This window comes from Rhinoderma darwinii, chromosome 9, assembly GCF_050947455.1.
Source record: "Rhinoderma darwinii isolate aRhiDar2 chromosome 9, aRhiDar2.hap1, whole genome shotgun sequence".
Classification (NCBI taxonomy): Eukaryota; Metazoa; Chordata; class Amphibia; order Anura; family Rhinodermatidae; genus Rhinoderma; species Rhinoderma darwinii.
Window position 1 is genome coordinate 18,552,417 of NC_134695.1, and position 17,042 is coordinate 18,569,458.

A 17,042-nucleotide genomic window follows, 5' to 3' on the forward strand; every position below is an offset into this window, starting at 1 on the left:
CAAAAAGCTTGTTAATGGCCGCTTGCTGTTGTGGGTAAATAGGCCCTACACCTGCAAAATCGTGCATCCATTAATTATCACACCCTTTATGGCCGCACGATTTACAGGTAAAGGGCAGTTTTACCCGAAACAGTGAGCAGTCGTTAACAGGCTTTTTGACAACTGCATCGGACATGGTACAGTGTCGCTCCGTGTGGCCTTACTTACCCTGTGTGTATACATCAGGAAAGCTCCAGATGGGCATTCTAAAAGCGTCTATAGGGCTATATTAGCCTGATGGAGGCGATAATAGTGTCCTTTTAGGCTTTTATCTAACTGGTATACGTCAGTATACTGCAAAAAAAAAAAAAACTGGCGTAGTAGACTTCAGACCTTTATGATCTCTCTCATTCGTCATGAAATAAGACCGAAAAAGGCCACACCTGGCAATGAATGCAAACTCACTCTTTTTCTTTATTATGTTTTTTTGCGTGTGCTTAGTGTTTGTTTTTAACCTGCTTGTTAAAAAAAAAAAGTGTGTCAGACCTGTCTGTATATGTGTTATTTACTTGTTTATTCTATTCAATTTTAATAAAATTACATAATTTGTGGTGATAATTATTATTATTTACAATAATTTTTAATCTAGTTACATGTACTGGACGGATTGGGGAGAAAAACCAAAGATTGAGTCTGCTTATTTAGATGGTTCAGAGAGGACGGTTCTTGTTAATTCGTCTTTGGGATGGCCTAATGGTTTGGCTCTGGATCTTCGAGATGGCAAACTATACTGGGGTGATGCCAAGACAGACAAAATAGAGGTAGGTAAAATGGTTACTAGTTTTATCAGATGCAGATTTTTACATTACTTTAGGCAAGACATTTACAAATTTTGATAATGACATAAGCAAGCCTTTTCTATTTTGGTAATGTGTAATGCATTACCAGAATAGAAAATGTTTGTTTATGTTATGTTTATGCTTGTTAGAATCGTGATTCTATGCTATCCTCTATTTTATGCTTCTCTCAGGGCAGTAATAATCACCTGACATGTTCGCTTTAAGAAAGCCCAGATAGGGTAGTAGCTATATATTAGGATTATTTATAATCACGTGGTCTCTTTTCTGTTACCCCTTCATTTATGTAGCCCAGGAAGAAGCTGTGCACACTTGTTAAATATGAAGTGTCTGAATGGATTAATATTTTTTTTTATTTTTTTATTATTCATTGCAACAATACATACAAAAAAACGTAAATTAAATTTCAGTCTTAAACCCCACCATCCACCCTCAACCTAAACCCGGTCTGGGATATTCTCTAAATGTATGAATTAGGAAGGAGCAACATCTATATAAAAGCTTGATTTACTGTGTGTTCTATATAATACCCCAATGTGTGGCATGTTTTTTATTATTTAAACCTTGATGATAAATCTCTTCCATTACAATTAAGGATTTTAATTGTCGATTCCACGCAGTAATTGAGGGGGTTTTGTCCGATATCCAGTGTCTAACAAGCAGCAATTTAGCAATAAAAAGCGTTTTGAGCAAACCCGTTCTTTTCACTTCCGCTAGGGGTAATCCTACATCATCTTCTAGTAAAACTAGTTGGGGTGTAAATTTAATTTCCATGTGGAATTGTCTCACCACAGTCTCGAGAATTTTTTCCCACTGTTCCGAGATATTCGGACAATTCCACATTGAGTGTAATAAATCTTCACCATGGTAAAATTCCCACAGTGATTCAATTAAATATGAGTTGGAAATTGTTAGGTAAGATCTCCGACCGTCAGGGAGCATTTTGGTTTACACCCCCATGGTTTAACATAAACTTACCTGAACTATACTTCCTGTCTGAATATAACCCCTTAGGGAAGAAAGGGATAAAAAGCATCAGCGATGGTTTTGAGAACATGAAAATCAAACCCTGGGACATCATGGAAAGGTACTATGGAATAGGAAAGAATGAAAAATTTGCATTCTTCCAACTTAAAGAGGCTCTGCCACCACATTATAAGTGCCCTATCTTGTACATAATGTGATTGGCGCCGTAATGTACATAACAGCAGTGATTTTTATTTTGAAAAACGATCTATTTTCATCAATAATATATTTGTGCTGGCTAAATATGTGGCATTTGTTATAAAAGTTCAGATAAATATATATATTTTACCCTTTCACCTATGACATCCCATCAGCTGGACAGGAAACCTGAGGATATAAAAAGGGACACACCTCTCCACACACCCAGTCAGGTTTCCTGTCCTCCGGATGGGATTGTCCTGTAGGAAAAAGCACTTCTCCCTGGGTTGCAGACCCCCTAGCAAGGTTCCTACCTTATTTCCCATGGGGTGCTCTGGAAAGTACAAAGCCTGGTACAGGTACTCCCTCCTCTCCTGGTCCATCGCCTCCCTCCCTGGAGGTGGTTCAAAGTCCACAGGGTGAGTCCTTCCTCTGGCGGGAGAGCGGTCTCCCGGGGTCATATTGGGCTCCCTGGTGGGGCCGGATGATGCCCAGCGTTGGCGGCTTCCGGCGCACTGAGTGCAGAACTTCCGGTCTACGCAACACGTCCCTTCAGACAGGGAGACACGTCCCACGCTCCAGGAGGTTGCTGGTTCCGGCGATATTAACGGGGAGGAGGTGCTCTAGGCGTCCGGAGCAGAGGGCCTCCCCGCCAATACAAGGCCTATTTAGGTCTGAATAACACAGAGCCTTAGTCTCCAGCTTCTTCCTCCATTATGGAAACGCCACGAGAAGCATCAGGACACGCTGACCGTTCGGATGCCCCCAAGTCCCCCAGTCCGGTACTTGAGGAAAAGTCAGGACTATGGGATAAGATAAAAAAAAACTTTTCCTTACTAAATGCTGTCCCCCTTTTCTTGCATATGTTTAGGCCAGGGATTGTCCTAGGAAAAAACCCACAACAAGGAATGTGCTGTTTGTAAAAAGAAACTAGCAAAAATAATTAGACAACATTATCTCAGAACAATCTACAAACTTGGCTTCAAGTATTAAAGATATTGTGAGGGCAGAAATTAGGAACTCTCTAAAGTCCCTTAAAAGAAAGAAGGAGCCGGATAGATCTATCTGATTCCTCAGCTGAAGAGGACATTCAGCCAGAGGAGGAAGGAGAGTATAGTTCCTTAGATAATACCTCGGATGAAGACGAGGGAGGGAGATATTTGTTCCCAACAGATGATATAGATCAACTTCTCAAGACCGTAAGGGCAACCATGAACATTGATGATCCCAAAGAATCTCGGTCCGTCCAAGACATAATGTTTCAAGGTCTAGGTCCTAGAAAAAACATAACCTTTCCCATTCATAGGAATATAACCAGCCTCATTAAAAGGGAATGGAAAAATCCTGATAGGAAAGCGGGTATTCCCAAATTCCTCAAGAGGAAGTATCCCTTTGAGGATGATGTATGTAAAGACTGGGATAACACCCCTAGACTTGACGCCCCAGTGGCAAAAATGTAAAGGAAACATTCCATTCCCTTCTAACCGAGCCAGATATTCCTCTAATATTGGATTTTCTCCAGGCAGGATTCGATAAGAACCTTACACCTAGCACGTTAAAGGTTCAGATATCCGCATTAAGTTCCTTTTTTAAATTAGAAGTACACCCCTGGATTAAGAGATTCCTAATAGCCTCCTGCAAACCTAAGCCCCAGATAAGATCACCAGTTCCTCCATGGGACCACTGGCGTAGCTATAGGGGTCGCAGCGGTCGCAATTGCGACCGGGCCCCGAAGCCAGGGGGGCCCACGGCCCCCCGCACAACATCAATAAAAAGTTACTATAGTAACTCGGGCCGCGGGCCCCTGTTACTATAGTAACATACTTTACTTACCTTCCTGGTTCCGGATGGCAGCGGAGGTCCTGACGTCAAGCGCTGTGCGCAGCGCATGACGTCACAGCGCTATGCCGCCGCGCACAGCATCGAGACTACAGAACTCCCGCCGCGGCCGTAGAGGAAGGTAAGGTTAGCCCTGACTGGCGGGGTCCGACTCCCGGGACCCGCCAATCAGCTGTTTTGAAGGGGCCGCAGCACTCGTACGAGAGCTGCTCCCCTTCATTCCTGTCACTTCATTCCGGTCACACTGTGAATCGGTGTCGGCGATTCACAGTGTGAGCGAGTAGTGAAATGAAGGGGAAGCAGCTCTCGTACGAGTTCTGCGGCCCCTTCAAAACAGCTGATTTGCGGGTCCCGGGAGACACATCAGCTATTGATGGCCTATCCTGTGGATAGGCCATCAATGTTTAGGGACTGCACAACCCCTAAGCCTACGATGTAGCAGGCTTAGGGGGCCCATGAGACAGGATCACAGATTGTGTGATGCTGTCTGCTGGGCCCTGTATCTAAGCCAATCACATGGTAGGCTTAGATACATGGCCCATGCGTGATCCTGTCTGCTGGGCCCTGTATCTAAGCCTACCACACTGTATGTTTAGATACAGGGCCCCAGCACACAGTAATCTTATACTGTATAAGATTACTGTCTGCTGGACCCTGTATCTAAGCCTACCTTGTGGTAGGCTTAGATACAGGGTCCGACAGACAGTATCACACATGGGCCCTGTATCTAAGCCTTAGGGTATGTGCACAGACACTAATTACGTCCGTAATTGACGGACGTATTTCGGCCGCAAGTACCGGACCGAACACAGTGCAGGGAGCCGGGCTCCTAGCATCATAGTTATGTACGATGCTAGGAGTCCCTGGCTCGCTGCAGGACAACTGTCCCATACTGTAAACATGTTTTCAGTACGGGACAGTTGTCCGGCAGCGAGGCAGGGACTCCTAGCGTCGTACATAAGTACGACGCTAGAAGCCCGGCTCCCTGCACTGTGTTCGGTCCGGTACTTGCGTCCGAAATACGTCCGTCAATTACGGACGTAATTAGTGTGTGTGCACATACCCTAACACGTGTTACTAATCATTTTTTGTCTGTTTTCTTACAGGTTCGGACGTTGGACTACGGCGGATTCCAGGACTACTTCGATGACAGCTTTTTTTTTATTAATAAAATGGTTAATGAGGGTTGTGTGGGTTTTTTTTTATTTCAATAAAATATTTTTTCTATGTCTTTGTGTTTTTTTTTTAAACTATATTACTACCGCCTTAGTAATGGCCGCCGGCTGATTGACAGCATCCATTGCTAAGGCGGGGCTTAGTGTTAGCCGGTGCAGAGGCGAACACTAACCCCCTTTATTACCCCGGTACCCACCACCACCAGGGGTGCTGGGAAGAGCAGGGTACGATCCAGTACCTGACCATCTGTAGTGATGGTCGGCCACTGGGGTGGCCGCAGGCTGGTAGTATCAGTAGGGGAAAGGACAAAAACAGTGGCCCTTCCCATCCTGGTAATGCTGCCTGCTGCTGCTTTATTGTATCTGGCTGGTTATGAAAATGGGGGGGACCCCACGTCATTTAAAAAAAAATAAAAAAAAAATTGGAAAGAACGATGTTGGGTCCCCCCCAATTTTCATAACCAGCCAGATACAACACAGCAGCAGCAGGCAGCATTACCAGGGTGGTAGGGGCCACTGTTTTTGGCCTTCCCCAGCCTAATACTACCAGCCTGCGGCCACCCCGGTGCCTGCCCGTCACTACAGATGGTCGGGTACTGGTTTGTACCCGGCTCTTCCCAGTACCCCTGGTGGCGGTGGGTACCGGGGTAATAATGGGGGTTAGTGTAGCCTCTGCACCTGCTAATATTAAGCCCCGCCTTAGTAATGGAGGTTGTCAATCAGCCAGCGGCCATTACTAAGGCAGTGATAATAAAGTTTAAAAAGATACAAGCACATAGAAAAAATATTTCATTGAAATAAAAAAACAACCCTCATTAACCATTTTATTGAGAATAAAAAAAACGCCATCATTGAAGTCCTCGTATCCGAAGTCCAACAACCGAACCTGTAAAAAAAACACAAACACACAAAAATAATCAGTAACACATAAAGAAGCAAAATTATTATTCTTACCTATCCTGGGTCCAGCGCTGGAGCCGCAATGTCAGCGAGCTGGGCCCTGTGTCTAATCCTATCATGTGTGATACAGTCTGCTGAGCTGTGTATCTAATCCAATCATGTATGATACTGTCTGATGGGCCCTATATCTAATCCGATCATGTGTGATACTGTCTGCTGAGCCACTGTATCTAATCCTATCATGTGTGGTACTGTCTGCTGAGCCACTGTTTCTAATCCTATCATGTGTGGTACTGTGCTGAGCCACTGTATCTAATCCTATCATGTGTGATACTGTCTGCTGGGCCACTGTATCTAATCCTATCATGTGTGATACTGTCTGCTGAGCTGTGTATCTAATCCTATCATGTGTGATACTGCCTTCTGAGCCACTGTATCTAATCCTATCATGTGTGATACTGTCTGCTCAGCCACTGTATCTAATCCTATCCATAGTTTATAGGGTCGTAGTGCTATAGATATGCTATGCTGTCTCATATACACACTTTTTTTTGGGGCGGACACATATGTATTGGGGCTATTTCCCGGACATTTTAAGCCCTGAGGGTATGTTCACACGGCAGCGTCCGTTACGGCTGAAATTACTGTGCTGTTTTCAGGAGAAAACAGCACCGTAATTTCAGCCGTAATGGCATGTGCAGGCGTCTTTTGCTGCGTCCATTACGGAAGTAATTGAAGCTGGTTTTCCATGGAGTCCATGGAAAACGGCTCCATTTACGTCTGAAGAAGTGACAGGCACTTTTTTACGCGCCGCCTTTTGACAGCGGCGCGTAAAAAAAAATGACCGTCGGCACAGAACATCGTAAGACCTATTCAAATGAATGGGCAGATGTTTGCCGACGCTTTTGAGCCGCATTTTCGGACGTAATTCAATGCTAAAACGCCCGAATTACGTCCGTAAATAGTGTGTGAACCCAGCCTTAGTGACGCCCCCGGCTGCTAGTGCTGCATTGTTGGGTCACTTAGGAGACCCAGCGATGCAGCTGAAAGCGGACCGTCGGCCATGAGAAGTTTGCGGGGGGGGGGGGGCCCAGTAAGAATTTTTGCATCGGGGCCCATGAGCCTCTAGCTACGCCCCTGCATGGGACCTAACATCGTTCTCCAGGCTATGACAAATCCACCATTCGAACCACTAGACTCTATGCTCCTAAAAATGCTGAGACTTTAAGAGACTCTGTCACCACATTATAAGTGCCCTATCTCCTACATAAGGAGCTGGGCGCTGTAATGTAGGTGACAGTAATGCTTTTTATTTAAAAAAACGATTTTTTTTCACAAAGTTAGAAGCGATTTAAGTTTATGCTAATGAGCTTTCTTAATGCCCAAGTGGGCGTACTTTTACTTTCGACCAAGTGGGCGTTGTACAGAGTGCATGACGCTGACCAATCAGCATCATTCACTCCTCTCCATTCATTTACACTGCACTAGCGATATAGATATATCACTATGTGCAGCTTCATACACAAACCCTAACATTACTAGTGTCCTGATAATGAATACACATGACCATCCAGCCTGGTCGAAAGTAAAAGTACGCCCACTTGGGCATTAAGAAAGCTCATTAGCATAAACTTAAATCGCTCCTAACTTTGTGAAAAAAGATCGTTTTTTTAAATAAAAAGCACTTCTGTCACCTACATTACAGCGCCCATCTCCTTATATAGGAGATAGGGCACTTATAATGTGGTGACAGAGTCTCTTTAAAATGACATTCTTGTTAGCCGTTACATCAGCCCATAGAGTGAGTGAGATTCAGGCCCTTTCTGCCTTTCCTCCACATACTCTACTATTAGAGGATGGAGTCATCCTAAAAATCTTAACAGGATTTCTTCCTAAAGTGGTCTCTCCCTTTCATTTTGACCAAGAGATTATTCTTCCCTCCTGTGACTCCCCAAAAAATCAGAGGGAACAACCGTTTAACTGCCTAGACGTAAGGAGATGCCTAGTCCAGTACCTAAAAATCCCCAAGGATCTAAGATCCTCAGAAAATTTGTTTGTCCAGTTTTAGGGTCCTAACAAAGGTTCGGCAGCCAGTAGGGCCACCATAGCGAGATGGATTAAACAAGCCATACAGTTAGCCTATGTAAATCCACTTCCACTTCCTGGGCCGAGAGAGCAGAGGCATCCTTAGATCAGATATGCAAGGCTACTACATGGAGCTCTCCTCACACCTTTCTCAAGCATTACCGATTACAACTGCATGCAGCCTCTGACTTGGCCTTTGGTAGAAAGGTACTACAAGCTGTGGTCCCACCCTAAATACTTATTTCTATTGTACATCTCCAGGGGTGTTGTCGTAGGTGAAAGGGTAAAAGATAGATTACTTACCGGTAATCCATTTTTCAAGAACCTATGACACCACCCCTCTGTTACCCTTCCTATATTTTGTAGCATATAGAGCCCTTATAAGGTATATTGCCAACATGAATACAAAGGGATTTCTTGTAAATACTGTATATATGAAGGTGTGAGGTAAGTTCAATTAGGTGGCGCAAAAAATAAATATATATATATATATATATATATATATATATATATATATATATATAAAATAAACGAAATTCTCATCCTGAGCTCTTCCTAAAGACTGGGTGTGTGGAGAGGTGTGTCCCTTTTTATATCCTCAGGTTTCTTGTCCAGCGGATGGGATGTCTCTCCAGGGGTGCTGTCATAGGTTCTTGAAAAATGGATTACGGGTAAGTAATCTAGCTTTTTTGCATAGTATTAGTTGTTTGGTGTTTTCCTGTGATCTTGACATTGTTTACTACAATAATGCGGACCAATTTCAATAGAAGCACTATTTCTCTTCCACATAGAAGTCGTTCACATCTGCGTCGGGCTTCCATTCATGGGTTCTGTTAGACCTTTCTGTCAGGAAACCATTTGCAATACAAACCATTTGGAATGGAAGCATTAGTATTGATTTCAAGCTATGGTTTCCGTTTGGCTTTTCGTTCATGGGTTCCCCATGTACAGAACCACAATGCAGATGGGAACGAGGCCTAAGAAAGCTTTGTATAAATTTCCAGAATCTGTGCAGAACTGGGAGGAATATGTGCTGCTATGTGTAAAATTTCACGTGTAGAAACCAGCAGTAGCAGTTTGTTTGTTTTTTTTCCCACCTAGAAATCTTCCCATCTGCAGTGTTAAACTGGAACACAAAGAGATCAGTCACTGCACTCGCACCCTATGGCAACACTTGTCAAACGTTTGCATGACAGCAGCCTATAGGCATTTTCCCTGTAAGTTCGGCACCCTGTGGCAACATTGTTCCCGGCCCTAAAAGTCTCGCTTGTCTCTTTGGCAGGCACTTGGGAAAATGAGTCCACTTCTTCAACATATGGGTTAACATTTTGTGAGTGAAGATTTATAGATCTGTATGTTAATTGGCAAATATTCATGGTCACTGAATTTGTGTGTGAGAACAACTCCAACTCTTGACAGAAAAGGAAGCAATATCACGTTTGTGCTTTGAGGTTTTTTTTAAAAGACACACTGTAGATTAGTGGGGATTACAAGAATCAAGCAGAGAGGAAAGCTGAGAGCTTGCCACAAGCACGTGCGGGGCATCCTTGCTTTGTGTTATTAGTTATTAACCCATATGCAGGAATTGGCATGTCCCATCTCCTAGAACACGTTCTCCAAAGGCTAGATCCCATGTCATGGTAGCGTTGTTTCTCTTGAACTGGAAAGTGCAGTTTGCCTTAAACTCCCTTAGACCTACCATTTTAATTGGGTCTTGGGTATAGGTGGTCAGGGAGCTAAAGTGTATATTCGGCCTTTAAATGCTTTTTCTTTCTCTTTCTCTGAACCCCCTACATAGACATATATTTAAAACATAACATTCTGACTTCCTACAGCCCCACAAGAGGAAGCTTTGGAGCTTACTGTATTATTACGTTTGTACTGTATGAACAGTATGCAGCAAGTCTTAAACTCGCCCTAGTGGCGACTGCAGACATGGGATTTGGAGCTCCACTATAAAGCGAGATCATTACATTAAGAAACACAGATTTTTTTGCGTACATTGTACGGATTTTCCTGCGGCAAATCTGCTGCGTAATACAGTACCAGCAAAACTTTTCCGCACATAGATTGAATTGCGGTGCATATTTTAAAATCCACAGCATGTCAATTTATCTCGTGTTTCCGTCTCAGAATTGTATCAGACGAGTTTATTTAAAAAAAAAACACGCCAAAATCTGCAGCATAAGAACCACACGTATTTCCGCATCAAAATGTAAAAACCGCACCTAGAAATGCATAAAATAAATACACTATTAAGTTCTAACTTCACCTCCGGAATTGCCTTTTTTTACCTGCGATTTTGAAGTGGATTTTCTTTAGCAAATTGTGCAGCGTGTGCATGTAGCCTTAATGCTTTACTGCACCCACAGACAGCAGTGATGCCAGGGGATCTATATGTGGAGTCGCTGCTCTTCTGCTGTAAGGCTGGGTTCACACAACCTATTTTCAGGCATAAACGAGGTGTATTATGCCTCGATTTACGCCTGAAAATACGGCTCCAATACGTCAGCAAACATCTGCCCATTCATTTGAATGGGTTTGCCGACGTACTGTGCCGACGACCTGTAGTTTACGCGTCGTCGTTTGACTGCTGTCAAACGACGACGCGTAAAATGACTGCCTCGTCAAAGAAGTGCAGGACACTTCTTTGGATGTAATTTGAGCCGTTTTTCATTGAATTCAATGAAGAACAGCTCCAAATTACGGCCGTCAATGACGCCTCGCAAAATGCGAGGACGAGCAATTACGTCTGAAATTACGGAGCTGTTTTCTCCTGAAAACAGCTCCGTAATTTCAGATGTAAATGCAGTTTACGTGTACACATACCCTTAGGGAACTACATGTCCCATCATTTAGTGCAATAGGTGATGCAGCAAACATAGAACTATATGCAATATTTGTTTGTCTTGCTACCATACACCTGCAATCCCCATCACTCATTCTGCAAACAGGACTTGCTGGGACTAAGTAGGTCTTTATTAGCTGACGAGCCAGCTGTCTTCTTCAGAATTGTACAGAAGACCCCTGAAGGGTAAATAAGGCTATTACATAACACTGACGTCACTGGATACAATGTACAATTTTATGAGCAATCTATGACGTCGTTATGAAGTCTACCAATGTCACCCTGGACCAAGGAGGTCAAACACTGCACCACTGTGACCTAAGACAGATGATGGAAGGTGGAGTATAGAAGGGGGTGGTTCTTCCTCCTGCATGTGAGCTGTGACTGGAAAAAGCGTCCATGGCGGTCTGGGCTAAATGGTGAAGTTGAGGAATTCAGAATTTATTTGTTATAGCAAATTTCTAGGAACATTGGCTACCTGGCTCCTATGGTTTTCCAGTCCGGTAACCAATTCGTCTAGAAATGTGTTGCTAGTGCCAATCCTGTTACTAATTCTTTAGTGATCAAATATGCAAACCATTTTATCCCTTTTATAGCCCTTCACATATGCTTAACCATGTGTGGTCTTACCCACTTTGCAGTGTTTTGCAATATTTTAGAGCTGTACAAATCATTTATAAATAATAGTGGTTGATTATGAATTATTAGGTGTTAAAGAGGCTGTCACCACATTATATCTTCTACATAATATGATCGGCGCTGTAATGTAGATTACAGCAGTATTATTTATTTTAAAAAACTATCCTTTTCTAACGGAGTTATGAGCAATTTTAGATTTATGCTAATGATTTTCTTAATGCCCAACTGGGCGTGTTTTTACTTTTTGACCAAGTGGGCATTGTGGAGAGAAGTGTATGACGCTGACCAATCAGCGTCATACACTTCTCTCTATTCGTTTACGCAGCACATAGTGATCTTGCTAGATCATGGTGTGCAGTCACATACACACACAGTAACGTTACTGAAGTGTCTTGAGAGTTAATAGTCATCGCTTCCAGCCAGGACACGATGTCTATTCATAATCCCGACACACGTTTGTGTGGGACTTAATGACAGCAAGCGTGATCTTGCGAGATCACGCTTGCGGTCATTGAGTCCCACACAAACGTTACCGAAGTTTTGGGATTGTGAATAGACATCGCATCCTGGCTGGTAGCGATGTCTATTAACTCTCAAGACACTTCAGCAACGTTAATGTGCGAGTATGTGACTGCACATCATGATCAAGTAAGATCACTATGTGTGAGTAAATGAATGGAGATAAGACGCTGATTGGTCAGCGTCATACACTTCTCTTTACAACGCCCACTTGGTAAAAAATTAAAAACACGTCCAGTTGAGCATTAAGAAAGTTATTAGCATAAATCTAAAAGAGGTCATAACGCCGTCAAAATGGATTGTTTTTCTAAATAAAAAACACTGCTATAATCTATATTACAGCGCTGATCATATTATGTAGAAGATAAGGGCACTTATAATGTGGTGACAGAGCCTCTTTAACATTGTGTTTTTTGCTTTGAGATGGTTTATAGTGGCTTAGTGTGTGTGTGCTGAACATTTTGCATAGTTTCACAATTATGGGCTTAGGAACGCATTTTTTTTCATGTATGTGTACTTAATAACTATTGATACTCGCTTTGGCTATACGATGCTGTTTTATTTGCAACACTGCAGGCATTTCTGTTTCTAATTTAACATCAAGTAATAACTGAATTTGTGAATGCTAAAGTTTGATGTGATCTACAGTTTGTGCTTTTTTTTAGTTTTTAGTTTTTTTTACATCTAATAGGCCATGCGTTTTTTGTGTGCAGATTATGCACCAAAAATCCTTTAATTGCAATAAAATGCAAGTGAATGGGGTTTTGCTAAATCCTATTCTACTTTGCAGAAAAGATCTGCGCAGATTTATGTCACGGAATCCATAAAGGACCAAAAGCAAATGGAAATTCACATAACACATACAGATTTTGTTGCGGATTTGTGGCTACGGGTTACATGACATTATACGTTTAGTTGTCCTGCAAATTTGCATTAGTAGAATCTAGTATATATTACAATAAATGTATTTCAGAAAGTTACCAGAGTGCACACTAACAAATTCCATATTAGTACAAGCAAACCAAATATGGATTTATATTTCTCTCACTAAATTCAATGGAAGCCTTTTAAGTAAATATGAACTCCATCTAGTGTAACAGACAACCTTTTTGTTATGAGATCGGTACAATGTCCATGAGCTCGAATAGGCCATACGGAAAGGGGTTGCAGAGACCACAACTACTTGGTCTGAGGCTGTCTGCAGTTTGTTTTTGTTTTTTTTTTCTTTTTAACCACTTCCTGACCAGGCCCATTTTCAAGTTTTAGCCATGCGCCAATTTAAAAGCGAATTGTTCTATTACTCTTCCAACCTACATTTATTTGGTCTTGTTTTTTTCAGAATATGTTGGGCTTCCATATTTTGTAAAAAAAATAATAGATATATTTAACTTTTTAAAAAATGTTAAAGGAAAATAGGGAAATAAATTTAAAAAAAATGTGAATAGATTGTTTTTTGACATTTGCTGCATGCCACTGGGTAAACACACCTGAAAACATATTTGGCAACTTCTCCCGACTTCAGCGATACTAAATATGCGCGCATTTCCTACACACTGGGCGCAAGGCGGAGCTTACAATGAAGTGTGGCAAATTGGCTTTTGGTTTGGTGAAACCATACGACAATTACAGATATTGTAAAGTGCCAAAACACTGTCAACACCCCCAAAATGACTCTCTTTAGGAAATTACACTCCCCAAGCTATTAGATTAGTGACATATAAAAGATTTTAACCCTCTGTTTTTTACCAGACAATTCATTGACTTTGATGGAGAAAATTAAAACTGGCATTTTTTTTTAAAATATGTGAATTCTCTGGTATACATTTTGCACAGTAAAATCACTTGTTTATAAAATAATTTATTTTCTGTGTCACCATATTCTGAGAGCCATAACTTTTTTATTTTTCAGTCAAAAAATCTGTGTAAGGGCTTGTTTTTTGCGGGACTGGTTGCAGTTTTTATTGGTACTATTTTGTGGTACATGCGACTTTTTGATCACTTTTTATTCTATATTTTGGGAGGGGTGGTGACCTGATTCTGCCATTGTTTTTCATTTATTTTTTTGGGTGTTCACCTTGCGGCAAAGATAACGTTATAGTTTGGGTCGTTACAAACTCAGTGATACCAAATATGTGCACTGTTTTTAATGTTTTCATTTCTTTCCTATAATAAAAGACTTATTATAGGAAAAACTTTTTTTTAACTTTTTTATTTAACTTTTTACACTTTCTTTTCTTACCTGCAGCACTAATCGCTGCTAGAATACCTAGGTAGTGTAATGTATTCCAACTATCAGTATGACGTCACAGTCACTCTGACAGTAAGTCTACGAGGACCAGCCAGAGGCTGGTCCTCATAGGCTTCCTTACATGACAGACCCATTGTCTCGCCCTTCCGGATGCCATCACAAGCATCAGCAACCCCCACAATCGCATAGGGAGTGCTGCTGATGTGCTTCAAACCGCCTAAGTGCGTTGATTGCCGCATTTAAGGGGTTAATTGCTGAAATCAGCGGAGATAAGCCGCTGATCGGCAACAGTGTAATGTCAGCTGTCGTGGACAGCTTACTTCCCGGTTCTTGATGCTTCCCGGTTCCTGATGCACACTGTCGCCGACAGTGTGCATCGGGAACGACAGTAACTTCCTGCTACTCTGACAGGAAGCCTATCAGGAGGCTGGTCCTGATAGGCTTCCGTACATGGCAGACACGGAGGCCATTGTTTGGCCTCTGGTCGCCATGCTAGCCATCGGCAAACCTTGCAATTTCATTGTGTGGTCTGCCGATGTGCTAGAAAACCCTAAAATGCAGCGATTGCAATCGATCGCCGCATTTAAGGGGTTAATTGCCAAAATGAGCCGCTGTTCGGCAACAGTGGAGTGTCAGCTGTCGGGGACAGCTGGTCTCCCGGTTCCCGATGCCCAATGTCGCCGACAGTGTGCACTAGGAACCGCGCAGTAACTGTACGTCCTCGTGCACTAAGACACTGGCCACCAGGACATACAGTTGCGTTGTGGTGCGCCTAGGGGTTAATAAGGCCCCTTCACGCTTTTGCTATATCTCTGGAGTGCTGCCTGATTTTTGGATCTATCTCTCTATCTCATATCTATCTATCTGATATCCATATTTCTCATATCTATCTATCTATTTATCTCTCATATCTTTCTATCCATCCATCTATCTATCCATCCATCTATCTCATATCGATCTATCTCATATCGATCTATCTCATATCTATATTGTCACGGCGTGGTGTGTGGCCCCACTGGGCCATACCGCGTAGCAGGATAGCAGCTGGCCAAACAGGTATAGGCAATGTCTATAGTTCTGTAAAAGGGTACCTGAGGCAACGTAGACAGTAGCGGTGGTTTCAGGCTGAGGCAAGGCTCCGGCAGTAGGCAGGCACCAGGCGGGGTGCAACACAGCAGATGCAGGCAGAGAGCATAACACGACTCCAACTCTCTAAAGTACAGGAACAATCAAGCACGGGATACAGGTAGCAGGAACGGGAACACTGGGAACTGGAAAACACTTAAGGGACCATTTGCAAAGACAGATTAAGGTAACACAACAACCCCCAGGCAACGAATGGAAGGGCATAGCCCTTTTTATAGTACAGAGGCATTCTGGGCTATTTGCAGATATTCTGCATGTGCGCATACTGGCCCTTTAAGAACGAGCACGCGCGTGTGTGCGTGTGTGTGTGTGTGTGTGTGTGTGTGTGTGTGTGTGTGTGTGTGTGCGCGCGCCTGCGGGAACCAGTACCTTGATGCGGAAGTGAGTGCCGGCGTCTCCCAAGCGGGAGATGCCCCCCAGCACTCACTCGTCCGTGGCTATCGGGGGAAGGCAAGATGACTGTCCGCGGCCATAGATGTTACAGTACCCCTCCTCTTACTCCCCCTATTCTTGTGGCCAGAGCGAGAGAGAAACTTCTTCACGAGGACAGGAACATTGATGTTCTCCTCTGGCTGCCAGGACCTCTCCTCTGGACCAAATCCCCTCCAATCCACCAAATAAAAAGTTATTTCTCTTACTCTCTTGGTGTCTAAGATCTCCTTCACCTCGAATGTCTCCGACAAACCGCTAGGGTCCACTGCGGGACTAGGAGTCTTGGTGTAGCGGTTCAGGACCACAGGCTTCAGCAGGGAGACGGGAAAGGAGTTTTGGATCTTGAGGGTGGGAGGCAGCCGAAGCTTGTAGTAGACAGGGTTGATCTGCAGCAGGATCTCGAAGGGTCCGATGAACCTGGGAGCAAACTTGCAAAACGGCACTCTCAGCCGGATATTCTCAGAGGACAACCAGACCTTAGTGCCTGGAAGAAACAGGGGAGGCTCTCGTTTTTTTATGTCTGCCTTTTTTTTACATGCGGTCGACCGGCAGCAGAATAGAAGATCGGGTCTGCTGCCAGATTTGTAGAAAGTCCCTGAATGTAGAGTCAGCTGCAGGCATCTTGGACGTAGTGGAAACAGGAAGAGGTATTTGTGGGTGTTGGCCGTAGACAATGAAGATTGGGCTGGAGGCAGTGGACTCACTAGTGTGGTTGTTGTAGGAGAACTCAGCCCAAGGAAGCAGCTGCACCTAGTCATCATGCTGCCTGCAGATTCAGTGTCGTAGATAGTTCTCCATAATCTGATTAATCCTCTCAACTTGACCATTGGACTGGGGATAGTAGGCCGAGAAAGTCCAACTTCACACCGAGGAGACAGCAGAGTGCTCTTCAGAACTTTGAGGTGAACTGAACCCCCCGATCCGACACAATATGCAGAGGCAAGCTGTGCAGACGGAAGATGTGTTAGATGAAGAGATTGGCTAGTCGGGAAGCAGAAGGTAGGCCGGTCTGTGGAACAAAATGAGCCATCTTGGAGAATCGGTCCACCACCACCCAGACAAATACTGCATCCAGCAGAGGGAGGCAGGTCCGTGACAAAGTCCATAGCAATATGTTGCCAGGGGGGATCGGGCACAGGCAGCGGCTGGAGCAGGCCAGCCGGTTTGGAGTGGGCAACTTTATTTGCTGCCCACACCGCGCAGGAGGAGAC

General features: G+C 43.5%; 1 protein-coding gene across 3 annotated transcripts in view; it reads left to right on the forward strand.

The window, feature by feature from the left end:
* LOC142660638 (low-density lipoprotein receptor-related protein 5-like) overlaps nucleotides 1–17,042 on the forward strand; it is a 298,590-nt gene that overhangs the window by 138,955 nt on the left and 142,593 nt on the right. For all 3 annotated transcript variants that reach the window (XM_075837322.1, XM_075837323.1, XM_075837324.1), the window contains one exon: nucleotides 629–800. In XM_075837322.1, coding sequence (XP_075693437.1) covers nucleotides 629–800 — 172 coding nt within the window. The remainder of the gene's footprint in view (nucleotides 1–628; nucleotides 801–17,042) is intronic.